This window comes from Aotus nancymaae, unplaced genomic scaffold, assembly GCF_030222135.1.
Source record: "Aotus nancymaae isolate 86718 unplaced genomic scaffold, 86718_ANA_hifiasm-v0.15.2.pri h1tg000210l, whole genome shotgun sequence".
Classification (NCBI taxonomy): Eukaryota; Metazoa; Chordata; class Mammalia; order Primates; family Aotidae; genus Aotus; species Aotus nancymaae.
In genome coordinates this window covers 409,072-422,844 of record NW_026988625.1, presented here as the reverse complement: position 1 = coordinate 422,844, position 13,773 = coordinate 409,072, and the positions used below count along the sequence as shown (strand labels likewise).

The following is a 13,773-nucleotide window of genomic DNA, read 5'->3' as shown; positions in this document are numbered from 1 at the left end:
AAAGCATTGGGATTACAGGCATAAGCCACTGTGCCTGGCCTGGGGTGATTTTTAAAAAACATTTCTTCAAGCATTGATTTTTTTTTTTTTGAGACAGAGTCTCACTCTGTCACAAAGGCTATACTGCTGAGGCACAATCTTGCTCACTGCAACCTCTGCCTCCCAGATTCAAATGCTTCTCCTGCCTCAGCCTCCCGAGTAGCTGGGATCACAGGCATGCACCACCACGCTCAGCTAATTTTTTTATTTTTAGTAGATACAGGGTTTCACCATGTTGGCCAGGCTGGTTTTGAACTCCTGACCTCAGGTGATCCACCCACCTCGGCCTCCCAAAGTGTTAGGATTACAGGCGTGAGCCACTGTGCCCAGACTGATTTTTCAACAAAAGAAAAAATGGTACAAGAGTATCTGGAAATAATTTCTCCATAGGCAAGAATGAGTTGATAGATTCACCAACGTACCAATGGCTTCTGGTGTGGAAAGGACTACAGACTGCTAGTTGTACTTCACTAATGCTAAATTTGTCAATCTCAAGAATTCATCAATAAGCATACTTCGAAGAATTTATTCACACAGTTAGTCAAAGTATGTGGATTCTCCACAATTCCCTTGCATATTTAGACATGATTTCAACATAATTACAAAGTATAAAATCATTCTAAGCATTTAATTAAAACTTAGGTCTAATATTTCAGCATCTTTTAAATTTTTAAGATTTTAAACACTTTATAAATCAGACTTCTTAGTACCCTTACACTAAAACTGGCCAAAAAGTGCTTATTCTCAGTATTTAACTTTTTCCTTTGTTGTCTCTATTTTAATATATCCTTTTATTGGCTAAACACATTTTTGTAAAACTCTATTTAATGTTAGCCTTTTGTAATTAAAAAAAATTGAGGTTTAATTTGCATATAATAAAATCCACAGTTCTTATGTGCTCAATTCCATGACTTAACAACTGTATACGCTCATGTGACCACTATACAAACAATCTAGAGGACAATTCCATCAATCCAGAGAGTTTCCTTGTGCCCTTCCCAGTTTCCATCTCTCTTTATTATTCTCTTAGCTTTGTCTTAATTGAGTTTTGGTAACTGTAACATTTTTATGCCTTCCTACACCATTTCTCTGTCTTCCTATAAGTTGGTCTTCTGGGCTAGGGCTGGTAACAGCATAGAGGGCCTCTATGCACTCAGGGTCTGATGACAACTTGCATCTGAATGCAGTGGCATGATCATAGCTCACTGTAACCCTGAACTCCTGGACTCAAGTGATCCTTTCATTCAGCCTCCCGAGTAGCTTGGGACTACAGGCATGAGCTAGACTGCTTTCTAGCAATAGCAAGATGCTGCAGGTCCATCAGTGACCACTGAGGAGCCCTGGTCCCTCTAGATGAGTTCTGGAGCACACTTGAGCATAGATAGTGGGTTAGAACGACCCTCCTTCTGTTCAGGGCCCTTGCACCAGTGGCAGAACAAGTAAGGCATTATTTGAAGGTTATGTGTTTTATATGAATCTTTCTAATGTAGTATGTAACTTCATAAAACTATTTTCTACATGTAGATAGAAAAGAGGAAGTAGTACTCCTTTTTATCCTATTAAAGCTCAATTCATCATGAAAGTACCATAATAAAGAGCTTACCAGATTTGTCTTTCTGAATAGCTTTATCCTCAAAGTAGCAGAACATTACCTGGAAGCGATCAGGATCTGTTGAACGCAGTACCCTAACAAGAAAACAGCTTTAAATAAATTTTGAAAAATCCAGACCCTCCCTATCACAGATTTAACACTGCCCAGAAGTGGAAAGGCTGTGAAGAACATCTGCCCTCTGCCATTCATAAGGGTGCACAATGAAGTGGACTTTCTGGAGGGTGATGCGCACCATCTATTATACATTCCCGCATCTTTCACTCCAGCAGCCCCACCACTAGGATATATCTTAAGGGTTACATCTGCAAGTATTCTAACAGCACCGACTGTGTTACCTAAAATGGAAAGACTCTGAATGCCCATCAATAGGAGACTCAGCAGATAAGCCAAAGTACACCCATTCAATGACACCACCAAACAATGACACCATTCAATGCAGCCACCAAACAAGAGGTAGCTCTCTATGTGTGCTGCTACAAAAAAAATGTCCGAGACATACTATTAACAGAAAAAAAGCAAGGCGCAGGGAACACATGTCCAGCATGATCCCACTGACGGGTTTCCTAAAGGCCTGTCTGTGCATGTGTATGTGTAGGCTATGCATTTTTGCCTATGCACAGAAAATTTCTAGAGGAAAATTAGGAGGCCATTAACAGTGAGAGAGTAGGAATGAGGTATTCACGTCTATGAAGGTGACACCTGTATTTTTTCATCTTTAGCATCTTCTGTACCATTCCAGTCTTTTCTCTTCTCTTTTTTGTTTTGTGCACTCTGTACATTTTTCATTTATGATAAAAAGTATCTTAAACCTCAGGGGAAAAGGGAGAAAAAGGAAAAACTGCATGCACTTGTCCCATGGGTGCTGTGAAGGGCTGTTCAGGGTTCCTGGGGCTCCACTCAGACAGCAGAGGCTTGGCAGGCCACATCTTTTGGCCTCTGCACCAGCCTGTCAAGAGCTAAGTCTCAGGAGGGCAAGCCAGGTGGCTTTCAGCATACACACTTGAATGTGCATGTGTACACACCTTTAACTTGATTTCCCAAATTTTCCACTTTGTGGTTTTAAAGTTCTCTCAACAACCAGTGGCTGGAAACCTGAGCCAAGTTCCCGAATAAAGGTTTCGAGGTTGGCTCTTAACAGAGTGCTCTCAAGGGCCTGGCAGGCTGCCCGAGGTGGGAGCTGGGCTCACAGGAGCTGCTGTGGCTGCCTCTTAAGAGTCTTCCTCTGCCAGTTAAGAGCCTGTCCTGAGAACCTGAGAAAACTACTCAGGCGCACACTCGTGGGAAAGGCAGAGGTAGCTCTACATTCAAACCACCTGAGGTTGAGAAGGTCTAGAGACACCTCTTCCAGTCATACATGCTAGGATGAAAGCCATGTTTTTGCTTTGTTTGGGTCTAGCTTGTTTTGTTTTGGCTGCTTTTTCTTTGAAAAGATATTGTTTAGAAAAAAGACTACAAGGAGCTGGACTAAGAGGCTATAGGGGATGGTGGTGAGGTCAGTAGTTTATTTCTCTCTCTACTTATTTTGCAAGATTTTGTATAAATGTTTTTTTTTTTTTTTTGAGACAGGGTCTTGCCCAGGCTGGAGTGCAATGGTATGATCATAGCTCATCGTAGCCTTAACCTCCTAGGCTTAAGCAACCCTCCTGCCTCAGCCTCCTGAGTAGCTGGGACTACAGGCATGTGGCACCATGACTGGCTAGGATGTTTTTGCGGTTTTTTTTTTGGTAGAGATGAGTTCTCACTCTGTTGCACAAGCTCGTTTCAAACTTCTGGGCTCAAGTGATCCTCCCACCTCCCAAAATGTTGGGATTACAGGCATGAGCTACTGGCTAGCCATTTTTGTGTAACATTCTTATATTATTTTTATAACTGAAAATAAAAGACATCTTTTTTTTTTTTTAATGGAGTCTTGCTCTGTTGCCCACGCTGTAGTGAAGTGGCGTGATCTTGGCTCACTACAACCTCAGCCTCCCAGGTTCAAACGATTCTCTTGCCTCAGCCTCCTGAGTAGTTGGGATTACCGGTGCCCATCACCATGTCTGGCTAATTTTTCTATTTTTAGTAGAGACAGGGTTTCACCATGTTGGCCAGGCTGGTCTCGAACTACTGACCTCAGGTGATCCACCTGCCTTGGCCTCCCAAGGTGCTGGGGTTACAGGTGTGAGCCACCAAACCCAGCCAAAATAAAAGACACTTAAAATGAAAAAAGAACAAAGTCAAAACTCCCTTGGCTCTGTGGGACTTGGGAAGAATGGATCACTGGTTTCCACATTGGGCTCTGTGTAGAGTCCTGGGCTGCTGAGGGCAGGGAAGAGGACACTGAGCAGGAAGGTGGGGTGCATACCCATGCAACCAAAGCAGCCTGCCTTTATTTTATGTATTGAGTTTTCAAGGACTATTTTACCAGAGGGTTGCTGGCAACAAAGAAAGGCTAAAATACTGTTTTCCAAATAGCCTTTATTTTAGGAACACTTTCTTTTTCAAGTCATCCGGGAAAGAAATTATTCTACAACTTATTTGCAACCCTCCTGTGACTTAAGTTGAGTGTAATCTGACCTTTTCTTGATGACAAGAATCATCATTTTGTAGCCAATATGCTCAGCCGTTGTCCCAGGGTGCCTGAAGCCTCACCACAGTGGGTCTGTTTAACAGTGCTTACCTCACAGGTGTGTTGGGGAGTGCATAAACATGGGTAATGCAGCACAGTACCTGGCACAGCACAGGTGCTCAATCCATGTTTGCTTCTGAGGTCAACACAACAACAGCTGTAGATCCTAAGAGTCACTACTGCTGTTAGGACTGCTGTGGCTACAGGTGTGTCCTGAGTATCAGGCCACATGCAGGACTGTTTTGGAGCTGGCCCCACCCCATGTCACATTTGCTGTTTGTGTTCAACCGTGGTCCTGGGAATCAGCTCAGTGAGTATCCTAGAAGCGCACTCAGTGAGGCTGGGTCCTCAGAAGGGCCTCAACCAGTCCATGGGCTGAGTTCGCAACACTGACTGCAACTGCTCAGAATCCTGTTTCCTATTAGAGAGGGGATGAGACGTGGAGCTTAGATACTGGGAGGTGTTATTAGACGTGACGTTTGGTGCTCATGAAGGAGGGGCATACGAGAAAAGTAGAGGGTGTTTTTGCTTGTTTTTTCAGAAAGTTTGCATGTCTTGGGAGGAATCGAAAAAAGTCCCATGCTTACAAGGGCACAAAAATGAAAACCTTGCTCAAATCTGGGTGTGCATCGTGGTAAGGACACACGTACCTCATGTACTCCAGCCGGTACACAGATAGGAGGTAGGTGGACATGGCAAAGTCCAGCTTGTTGATGAGTGCGGACACTTCAGGAGGGGGATCCAACAGGTTGATGATGGTGCTGCGGAGCTCACTCAGCTCAGCCTGGAGGGAGAGAAACACTTGAGGGCTCATGGAGCACCTCCCAGGACAAACAGGTCCCAGTGGCTGGCAACATATGTTAATAAGGGCAATGAAAGGATCTGCCCTGATTGGTCCAGAGAGTATGGCAAAATGAGATGTGAATCCTTACGGGTGTGACTGTGTCGTTCTTCATGGCTGAGTTATACTGGAGGACGGACCGCAGTGGCTCCTTGCTGGGAAAGGTGAGCAGGGGGGACTTGGTGGCTATTTCACAGACCCCCTCGTACCATTCTTCTGGCCAGAGTCCTGCAATAAAGTGAACATAAATGAGGAAATCACCTTGGTCAGAAAGCACTGCAGTGGGTTGACTGATAATTTCTATAGTCATGGGTCCTTTGAGACAATTATCCCAAAAACTGGGCACAGAAATGAGTCTGTTACCTAACTTCGATAGATTTTTCCTAAGGTGTGTGGCATTCTCAGCACCCTAAACTACATCTGGGGACAGTAACACTTGCAAATACTTACAGGAAGCAGCAGCTGCATGTGGACTCATTTGAACATGCTTACCTTCATAATTAGGCGGGCTCTGACCTCACCTTTATCTTCATTCTGCACTGTCTTCCCCGGGAGAGAGATCATCCCCCTACCTGAACCTTCCACAGCAAATCCCATCAAAACGGAATACAGCCAGAAGTCCCGGAAGAGTTTCTGTAACCGAGGCTTAGCTTCTTTGATGGGCGGTAGTCGTCGGGTGAGCTGATGTGTCAAGAAGAAAGGGAGAAAAGAGGTTATTTGCTCAGGAAACCCTAATCCTGTAGGTGTAAAATCAACCGCAGATTCATTCTCCAAGAACATTCTGAGAGAGACAGTCAGACTGAAAACGTACACTGAGCAGTAATAATTTTGCAAATAAGCATTGTCCATTCATTCATTTACTGAGTCCCTAGTGTGCACCAGGTGCTGTGCCAGGGAGGAAAAAGTCTTGTTCCTGCACTTGAAGGACTTCCTGTCTAGTTTGGAGGCAGGTGAGTAACAGTTACAGTGGGGTAGAGTTCCCGGAGAAGGTGTCAAGGGTCTCAGAGTTAGCATTTGAGGAAAGTTTAGCCAGGAGAGAAGAGAAGGCAGCCTGTCCAGCCACAAGAGCATCAGGTTCTAAGCCTGGCGCTGTGGAGGGCAACGAATGCTCAGGGAAAGGCAAATAATGAATGCGAGCCAGAGCTCAGAGAAAGGGATGCCACTGGGAGGGAGGGAAAGCATGAGAACTCTCATGGGCCAGGCAGCACAACTTTTCCAAACAGTAATCTTGGGCACAATCCCCGTATGTGTAACAGGTAAAGCAGAGTTGCTTGGGTGCAGGTGAGAGGTTACTGTTCCTGTGTTCCTGCTGCAGATGCTGGTAGGAAGCAGGGAGAGACTCATCAGTGGTATAAATGGTTAAACTTGGCTGGGTGTGGTGGCTCACACCTGTAATCCAAGCACTTTGGGAGGCCGAAGAGGGCAGATCACCTGAGGTCAAGAGTTCAAGACCAGCCTGGCCAACATGGTGAAACCCCAACTCTACTAAAAATACAAAAAATTAGCTGGGTGTGGTGGCAGGTGCCTGTAATTCCAGCTACTCAGGAGGCTGAGGCAGGAGAATCACTTGAACCTGGGAGGCGGAGGTTGCAGTTAGCCAAGATTGTGCCACTGTACTCCAGCCTTGGCAACAATAGTCAAACTCTGTCTCAAAAAAAAAAAAAAAAGTTTAATTATGTGTATGATGTCCAGCTGGAAAGACTGACCCTCACAGATCCCCCAGTGAATGTTGAGCTCCCATCAGTGATGTTGAGCCTGTAGTAAGCCGGGGGAGGGGGCTTTGTTACTCCCAAACACTTATGAGCACCCAGTATGGGCCACACACTGGGCCAGGGGCACAGAGGTGAGATAGATGATACCATCACATCTCTTGAGACGAGGAGGGCACAGGGGGACAGGCTGTGTGTGACACATCACACATATTAAGAAGGACTATAAATTGGCACAATACTTCTTTGAAAGCAATTTGGTAATATACATCAGAAATTCTAAATATCCCCACACATATTTCACTCAAAATCCCATCCCTAAGAAATCTATCAAAAAAATTTAAAAAGCTGATTTAGGCACAAAAATGTTGTAACAGCAGAAACACGCTAAATGTCCACCTGAAAGGGGCATTTAAATAAGTAATAATATATTAAAAGTATAACATATTAATTATTTATTTCTGAGACATGGTCTCACTCTGTTACCCAGGCTGGAATGCAGCGGCACAATCACAGATCATTGCAGCATTGACCTTGATCGATCTCCCAGGTTCAAGTGATCCTCCCACCTCAGCCTTCCCTGGAGCAGGGAGGACAGGTGTGCTCCACCATGTCCAGCTAATTATTATTTTATATATACATATATATATACACACACATATACATATATACACATATACATATATACACACATATACATATACATACATATATACACATATATACATATACATATATATATACACACACATATATACACACACACATATATTATATATATATTTTTTGAGAGAGAATCTTGGTCTGTTGCCCAGGCTGGAGTTCAGTGATGTGATCTTGGATCACTGAAACCTCTGCTTCCTGAGTTCAAGTGATTATCCTGTCTCAGTCCCCTGAGTAGCTGGGACTACAGGCATGCAGCATCAAGCTCAGCTAATTTTTTTGTATTTTTAGCAGAGAGGGGGTTTCACCATGTTGACCAGGCTAGTCTCAAACTCCTGACCTCAAGTGATCTGCTCGCCACGGCCACCCAAAGTGCTGGGATTACAGGTGTGAGCCACCATGCCCGGCCTAATTATTATTTAATATTATTATTTTTTTCTTTTTCATGCAAACAGACACCTTACTGACTTTTTACATTTTTTTTTTTTTTTTTTTGTAGAGGCAGGCTCTCACTATGTTGCCCAGGCTGGTATTAAATTCCTAGGTTCAAGAGATCCTCCTACCTTGGCTTCCCCAAGTGTTGGGATTACAGCCATGACCCACCGCACCCAGCCAAGAATATATTTCCTCAGATTATTTGGTGACACATGTAGAACTCACAATATGTCAAGTGAAAAAATGTGTAAATTATATAGATTTAAAAAAATCTGGCCGGGCACGGTGGCTCACGCCTATAATCCCAGCACTTTGGGAGGCCGAGGCGGGTGGATCACGAGGTCAAGGGATCGAGACCATCCTGGTCAACACGGTGAAACCCCGTCTCTACTAAAAATACAAAAAAATTAGCTGGGCATGGTGGTGCGCGCCTGTAATCCCAGCTACTCGGGAGGCTGAGGCAGGAGAATGCTTGAACCCAGGAGGCGGAGGTTGCGGTGAGCCGAGATCGTGCCATTGCAATCCAGTCTGGGTAACAACAGTGAAACTCTGCCTCAAAAAAAAAAAAAAAAAAAAAAAAAAATCTAAATACATATGCATAGAACGAAGATGGGAAAAAGCAGCCACATATTATTTCTGGATTGCTAGGGATTTCGCTCTTCTTCTTTAATGTCTGTATTTCCTGGAGATCTTCCATGAACATGTTACTTTTACAATCAAAGGGAGGGTGCAGGTGCTGGTCTAGGGCTTGGCAACCTGTGTGGAAGAAGACTCCATACCTCTGCTTAAGAGCCACCAGGGCACTGTGTCCTTGAGAAGAGTGGGCCAAGACCTGGGGGTGCAGGGTGGACTCTGGGTAGGTGCTGAGGAGGTGGGGAGCTTTGGAGAGGGCTGTGCGGAGGGCAGCAGCAGATGAAAGCAACACAGGGCAGGAAACCTAGAGCTGCACAGGATGTGGCCACAAAAGGACAGTTGACAAGGAACTTCCAGTTCAGCTAGTGGCCAAGGATGATGAGAGTAAGAATATGCAACTGTGGGACTGACTGTCTCTGAAATGATGGGCCTCTCAGGATGACATCCCAAGTGATGGTGGAGACATAAAGGGGTTTCCAGACTGTAGAATTCAAGACCTATGTGGCTAAGAGGTTGTGGTACCTTCTAAAGAGAATTAGACTTTGGTGGCTATGGAAAAGGGTCAAGCCTCCAGAATGCTTCCCTCTCAATGGGAACAGTGGCTCCATGTGGCTGGGAAGCTCAAAGTGGTTTTGACACAGGAAAGAGGAAGTGAGTTGACTCTATCTTTGATTTGAGATCCTACTCCTGACCCTGTGAACTTCTTGGGTCCCTCCTGAGGACTTCGGCTTAAAAGTGGCCCTGTGGGTTCTCCCTGTTCTCTGACTTCTCTGGGCCTGCTGGCCAATGTCTTGGCTGAGACTGTTCTAATCTCCAGAAAGGGGAGGCTAGGGCAGTATTAGAAAAGAATGTAGGAGGGCTTAGATGCATCCTGAGATTAACACGTGACACAGATGCAGCTGCTCAGGACCTGGTGTGGGGAAATATTCCCGTGCTTCAAGAGAGACAGAAAGGAGGCAAGCGGGTTGAGAGAAGGGCCACAGGAAGCAAAGGGCCACTGAAGATAAGAAAGGCAAAGGATACAAGGACCTGCTCGCTCCTAAAAAATATCAAGATCAGGAGAGAGATCCAAGATGGCTGATCACTAGCAGCTCGGGCACGTAGCTCCCAATGAAAGCGCAGAGAACGAGAGGACGCCACATTTTCAGACAAATATTTGTTGCTCACGGACCAGGAGATTCCCAGTGGAGGAGCCCCACAGGTCGCCAGAGTGACTCTTGTGGCCGGCACAGCGGTTTTGCTGGCGCCTTAGTGCAGCAGTTCTAGGTGCAGAGTCCGGAGATTCCCGGCAGAAAAGCACCATCAATCTTAACACCGCTGTTTTGGCCGGCGCAGTGGATTGCTCAGATTTCGGCACTGGGAATCAAAAGTTGGACGTCCGCTCAGAGACCTAGTTAGAAAGTCGGTAATTACAAAGATGACAGAGGGATAAATATATAATGAAGAGAAGAAACCAGCCTAAAAAGGCAGAGAGTACTCAAAATCAGAATGCCTCTCCCTCTACAGGGGATCGCAATTCCTCATCAGTAACGGAACAAGGCTTAATGGAGAACGAGTGTGTTCCAATAACAGAAGCAGGCTTCAAAATGTGGGTGGTAAGAAACTTCTGTGAATTAAAAGAACTTGTTCTAACCCAATGCAAAGAAACTAAGAACCTTGAAAAAAGGTTTGACGAAACGCTAACGAGAATGGACAATTTAGAGAGGAATATAAGTGAATTGATGGAGCTGAAAAACACAACACGAGAACTTCGTGAAGTATGCACAAGTTTAAACAGTCGAATTGATCAAGCAGAAGAAAGGATATCAGAAGTCGAGGACCAGCTCAGTGAAATGAAACGAGAAGACAAGATTGGAGAAAAAAGGATAAAAAGGAATGAGCAAAGTCTCCAGGAAATATGGGACTATGTGTAAAGAGCTAATTTACGTTTGATAGGTGTACCTGAATGTGACGAAGAGAATGAATCCAAGTTGGAAAATACTCTTCAGGATATCATTCAGGAAAACTTTCCCAACCTAGCAAGCCAGGGTAATATTCAACTCCAGGTAATACAGAGAACACCACAAAGATATTCTTCAAGAAGACCAACCCCAAGGCACATAATTGCCAGATTTATTAGGGTTGAAATGAAGGAGAAAATACTAAGGGCAGCCAGAGAGAAAGGTCAGGTTACCCATAAAGGGAAACCTATCAGACTTACAGCAGATCTCTCAGCAGAAACCCTGCAAGCCAGAAAAGAGTGGGGACCAATATTTAATATCCTTAAAGAAAAGAACTTTCAACCCAGAATTTCATATCCAGCCAAACTAAGCTTTACGAGCGAAGGAAAAATTAAATCTTTTGCGAACAAACAAGTACTTAGAGACTTCACCATCACCAGACCTGCTTTACAAGAGCTTCTGAAAGAAGCACTACACATATAAAGGAACAACCAATATCAGCCTTTCCAAAAATATATCAAAAAGCAAAGAGCATTAACACAATGAAAAATGTACACAAACTAATGGGCGAAACAGCCAGCTAGCATCAAATGGCAGTATTAAACTCATATATATTCTAATTGGATAAAAAGCCAAAACCGATCGGTATGCTGCATCCAGACCCATCTCACATGCAACAATACACAAAGACTCAAAACAAAGAGAAGGAGGAAGATTTACCATCCAAACAGAGAGTAAAAACAAACAAACAAAAAGCAGGAGATGCAATTCTTGCCTCTGATAAAGTAGACTTTAAAGCAACAAAGATCAAAAGAGGCAAAGAAGGACATTACATAATGGCAAAAGGATCAATGTAACAAGAAGAGCTAACGATTCTATAGATCAACCAGACAGAAAATTAACAAGGACATCCAGGACTTGAACTCAGACCCGGAACAAGTAAACTTAATAAACATTTATAGAACTCTCCACTTCAAATACACAAAACATACATTACCACCTCACACCTATTCCAAAAGTGACTACATAATTGGAAGTAAATCACTCCTCAGTAATCGCATAGCATTTCATAGGTTTAAATGAAATATCGGTTAGCTGCTTATTTGTTATTTTCTTCCCTTATTCCTTCCTGTCTACATCCTTAAGTATAATTATTGGTATAAAAGAGGTTTTCAATACCCATTACTAAATTGCATTCTAGCCTGGGCAAGAAAGCAATACTCCCATTCTCTCTCTTTCTCTTCCTTTTTCTTCCCCTTCTTCATTCTTTTTTTTTCTTTCTTAAAAAAAAAAAAAAAAGAAAGTTCTGATTTCATATTTGGATTTACAAAAGTAATTAATGATTATGGGTCATAAAACGAAAAAAAAAATCAAGATCAGGGGAGAAGTAGGAAGACTGAAATAGATAAAGGATTCTAAAGAGATATAACAGCCAAATGCAACGCACAAACCCTGACCAAATAAAAATAAAAAAGCCATAAAATACATGTTTGAAGTTATGGAGTAATCTGACTCGGACTAGACAGATTAGACATGTGATATATGTGAGGCCTGTGATCTTCCCAGGAGTGACGTTAGCATAGCACAGGGCAGAGACCCTTTAATGGAAGAAACACTGGTGCTAGTGCCCAGGGCAGAAGTGCATGATGTCCTCTCACCTTCAAATACTCCAGGAAAGTAGCCCCCCACATATGGAATTAAATGGAATAAGTACAGGGGTGCAATCATAGCTCACTGTATGTGCTCAAGTGATCTTTCTGCTTCAGGCTGCTGAGCAGCTGGGACTACAGGTACACAGCATCATGCCCAGTTTTTTTTAAGAAATGGGTTTTGCTAGCTGGGCATGGTGGCTCACACCTGTAATCCTAACACTTTGGGAGGATGAGGTGGGCGGATCACCTGAGGTCAGGAGTTTGAGACCCACCTGGGCAACATGGTGAAACCATGTCTCTACTAAAAACACAAAAATTAGCTGGGCATAGTGGCAGGCACCTGTAATCTCAGCTATTTGGGAGGGTGAGGCAGGAGAATCGCCTAAACCTGGGAGGCAGAGGTTGCAGTGAGCCAAGATCACGCCACTGCACTCCAATCTGGGCAACAGAGCAAAAACTCTGTCTCAAAACAAAAAAGAGAGATGGGTTTTGCTATGTTGCCCAACCTGGTCTTATACTTCTGGGCTCAAGTGATCCTCCTGCCTCAGCCTCCCAAAGTGCTGGGATGACAGGCATGAACCACTGTGCCTGATCCTTTTGCATATTTTTAAAATTTCATGTTAAAAGATGGAAAAGACTGGATGCGGTGGTTCATGCCTGTCATCCCAGCTCTTTGGGAGGCTGAGATGGGAAGATCGATTGAGGCCAGGCATTTAAGACCAACTTGGCCAACATAGTGAAGCCCCACTTATCTCTAAAAAAAATTTTTTTTCAAGTTGGAAAAAATAGCTGTTTGAGACAAGCTTTGAAACTGGAAAACAACAACGGAGTATGTGTGATGGGAGATACTACTCTACAGTGGGGGCTAAAACCATACACAAGTTGTTACCTCTAAATAGGGAAATGACTGAAAAATGTCAATGTCAAGAGGTACTGAAATCCAATTTTTTCAATAGTGGGGTTACATGATCAGAAATCTAGATAGGCAGGAAACATACTGGCTTTATTTATTTATTCAGACAGTCTCGCTCTGTTGTCCAGGCTGGAGTACAACAGCACTATCTTGGCTCACTGGAACCTTTGCTTCCCAGGTTCAAGTGATTCTCCTGCCTCAGCCTCCTGAGTAGCTGGGATTACAGGCACGTGCCACCATGCTCAGCTAATTTTGTATTTTTAGTAGAGATGGAGTTTCACCATATTAGTCAGGCTGGTCTTGAATTCCTGACCTCAAGTGATCCACCTGCCTTGGCCTCCCAAAGTGCTGGGATTACAGGTGTGAGCCACCACACCTGGCCGGTACTGACTATAAAAATAACAAAAATAACACATATTCATAGAAAAAGGTCAAACAAAGAAGTATATAGAGTGAAAAATGAACACTGTGTCCCCTCCCAGGCCATTTCTGTGAATAAATATGTACACTATGAAATGATGAGGAATAACATTTCCTGAATGCCAGGGAGCACTCCATGTGCTTTCCACACATTCATTATCTCATTTAATTTTCACAACGACCTTGTGCAGTAGATGTTAACTGTCACCTCATTTCAGAGAGCAGAACGCTGAGAGCTGGGGGCCAAGGGGCAATTTCAGCCAGGGTAGCTGGGGACGCCCCAGTGAAAGCAAGAACGAACAGTGATA

At 43.8% G+C, this 13,773-nt stretch overlaps 1 protein-coding gene across 2 annotated transcripts in view; it reads right to left on the bottom strand.

Annotated features, from left to right (window-relative positions):
- Positions 1-13,773, bottom strand: part of PI4KA (phosphatidylinositol 4-kinase alpha) — a 161,179-nt gene that overhangs the window by 49,378 nt on the left and 98,028 nt on the right. For both annotated transcript variants that reach the window (XM_012466500.2, XM_064371904.1), the window contains exons 20-23: positions 5,673-5,781; positions 5,192-5,328; positions 4,910-5,043; positions 1,643-1,725 (exon numbers count right to left, since the gene is read on the bottom strand). In XM_012466500.2, coding sequence (XP_012321923.2) covers positions 1,643-1,725; positions 4,910-5,043; positions 5,192-5,328; positions 5,673-5,781 — 463 coding nt within the window. The remainder of the gene's footprint in view (positions 1-1,642; positions 1,726-4,909; positions 5,044-5,191; positions 5,329-5,672; positions 5,782-13,773) is intronic.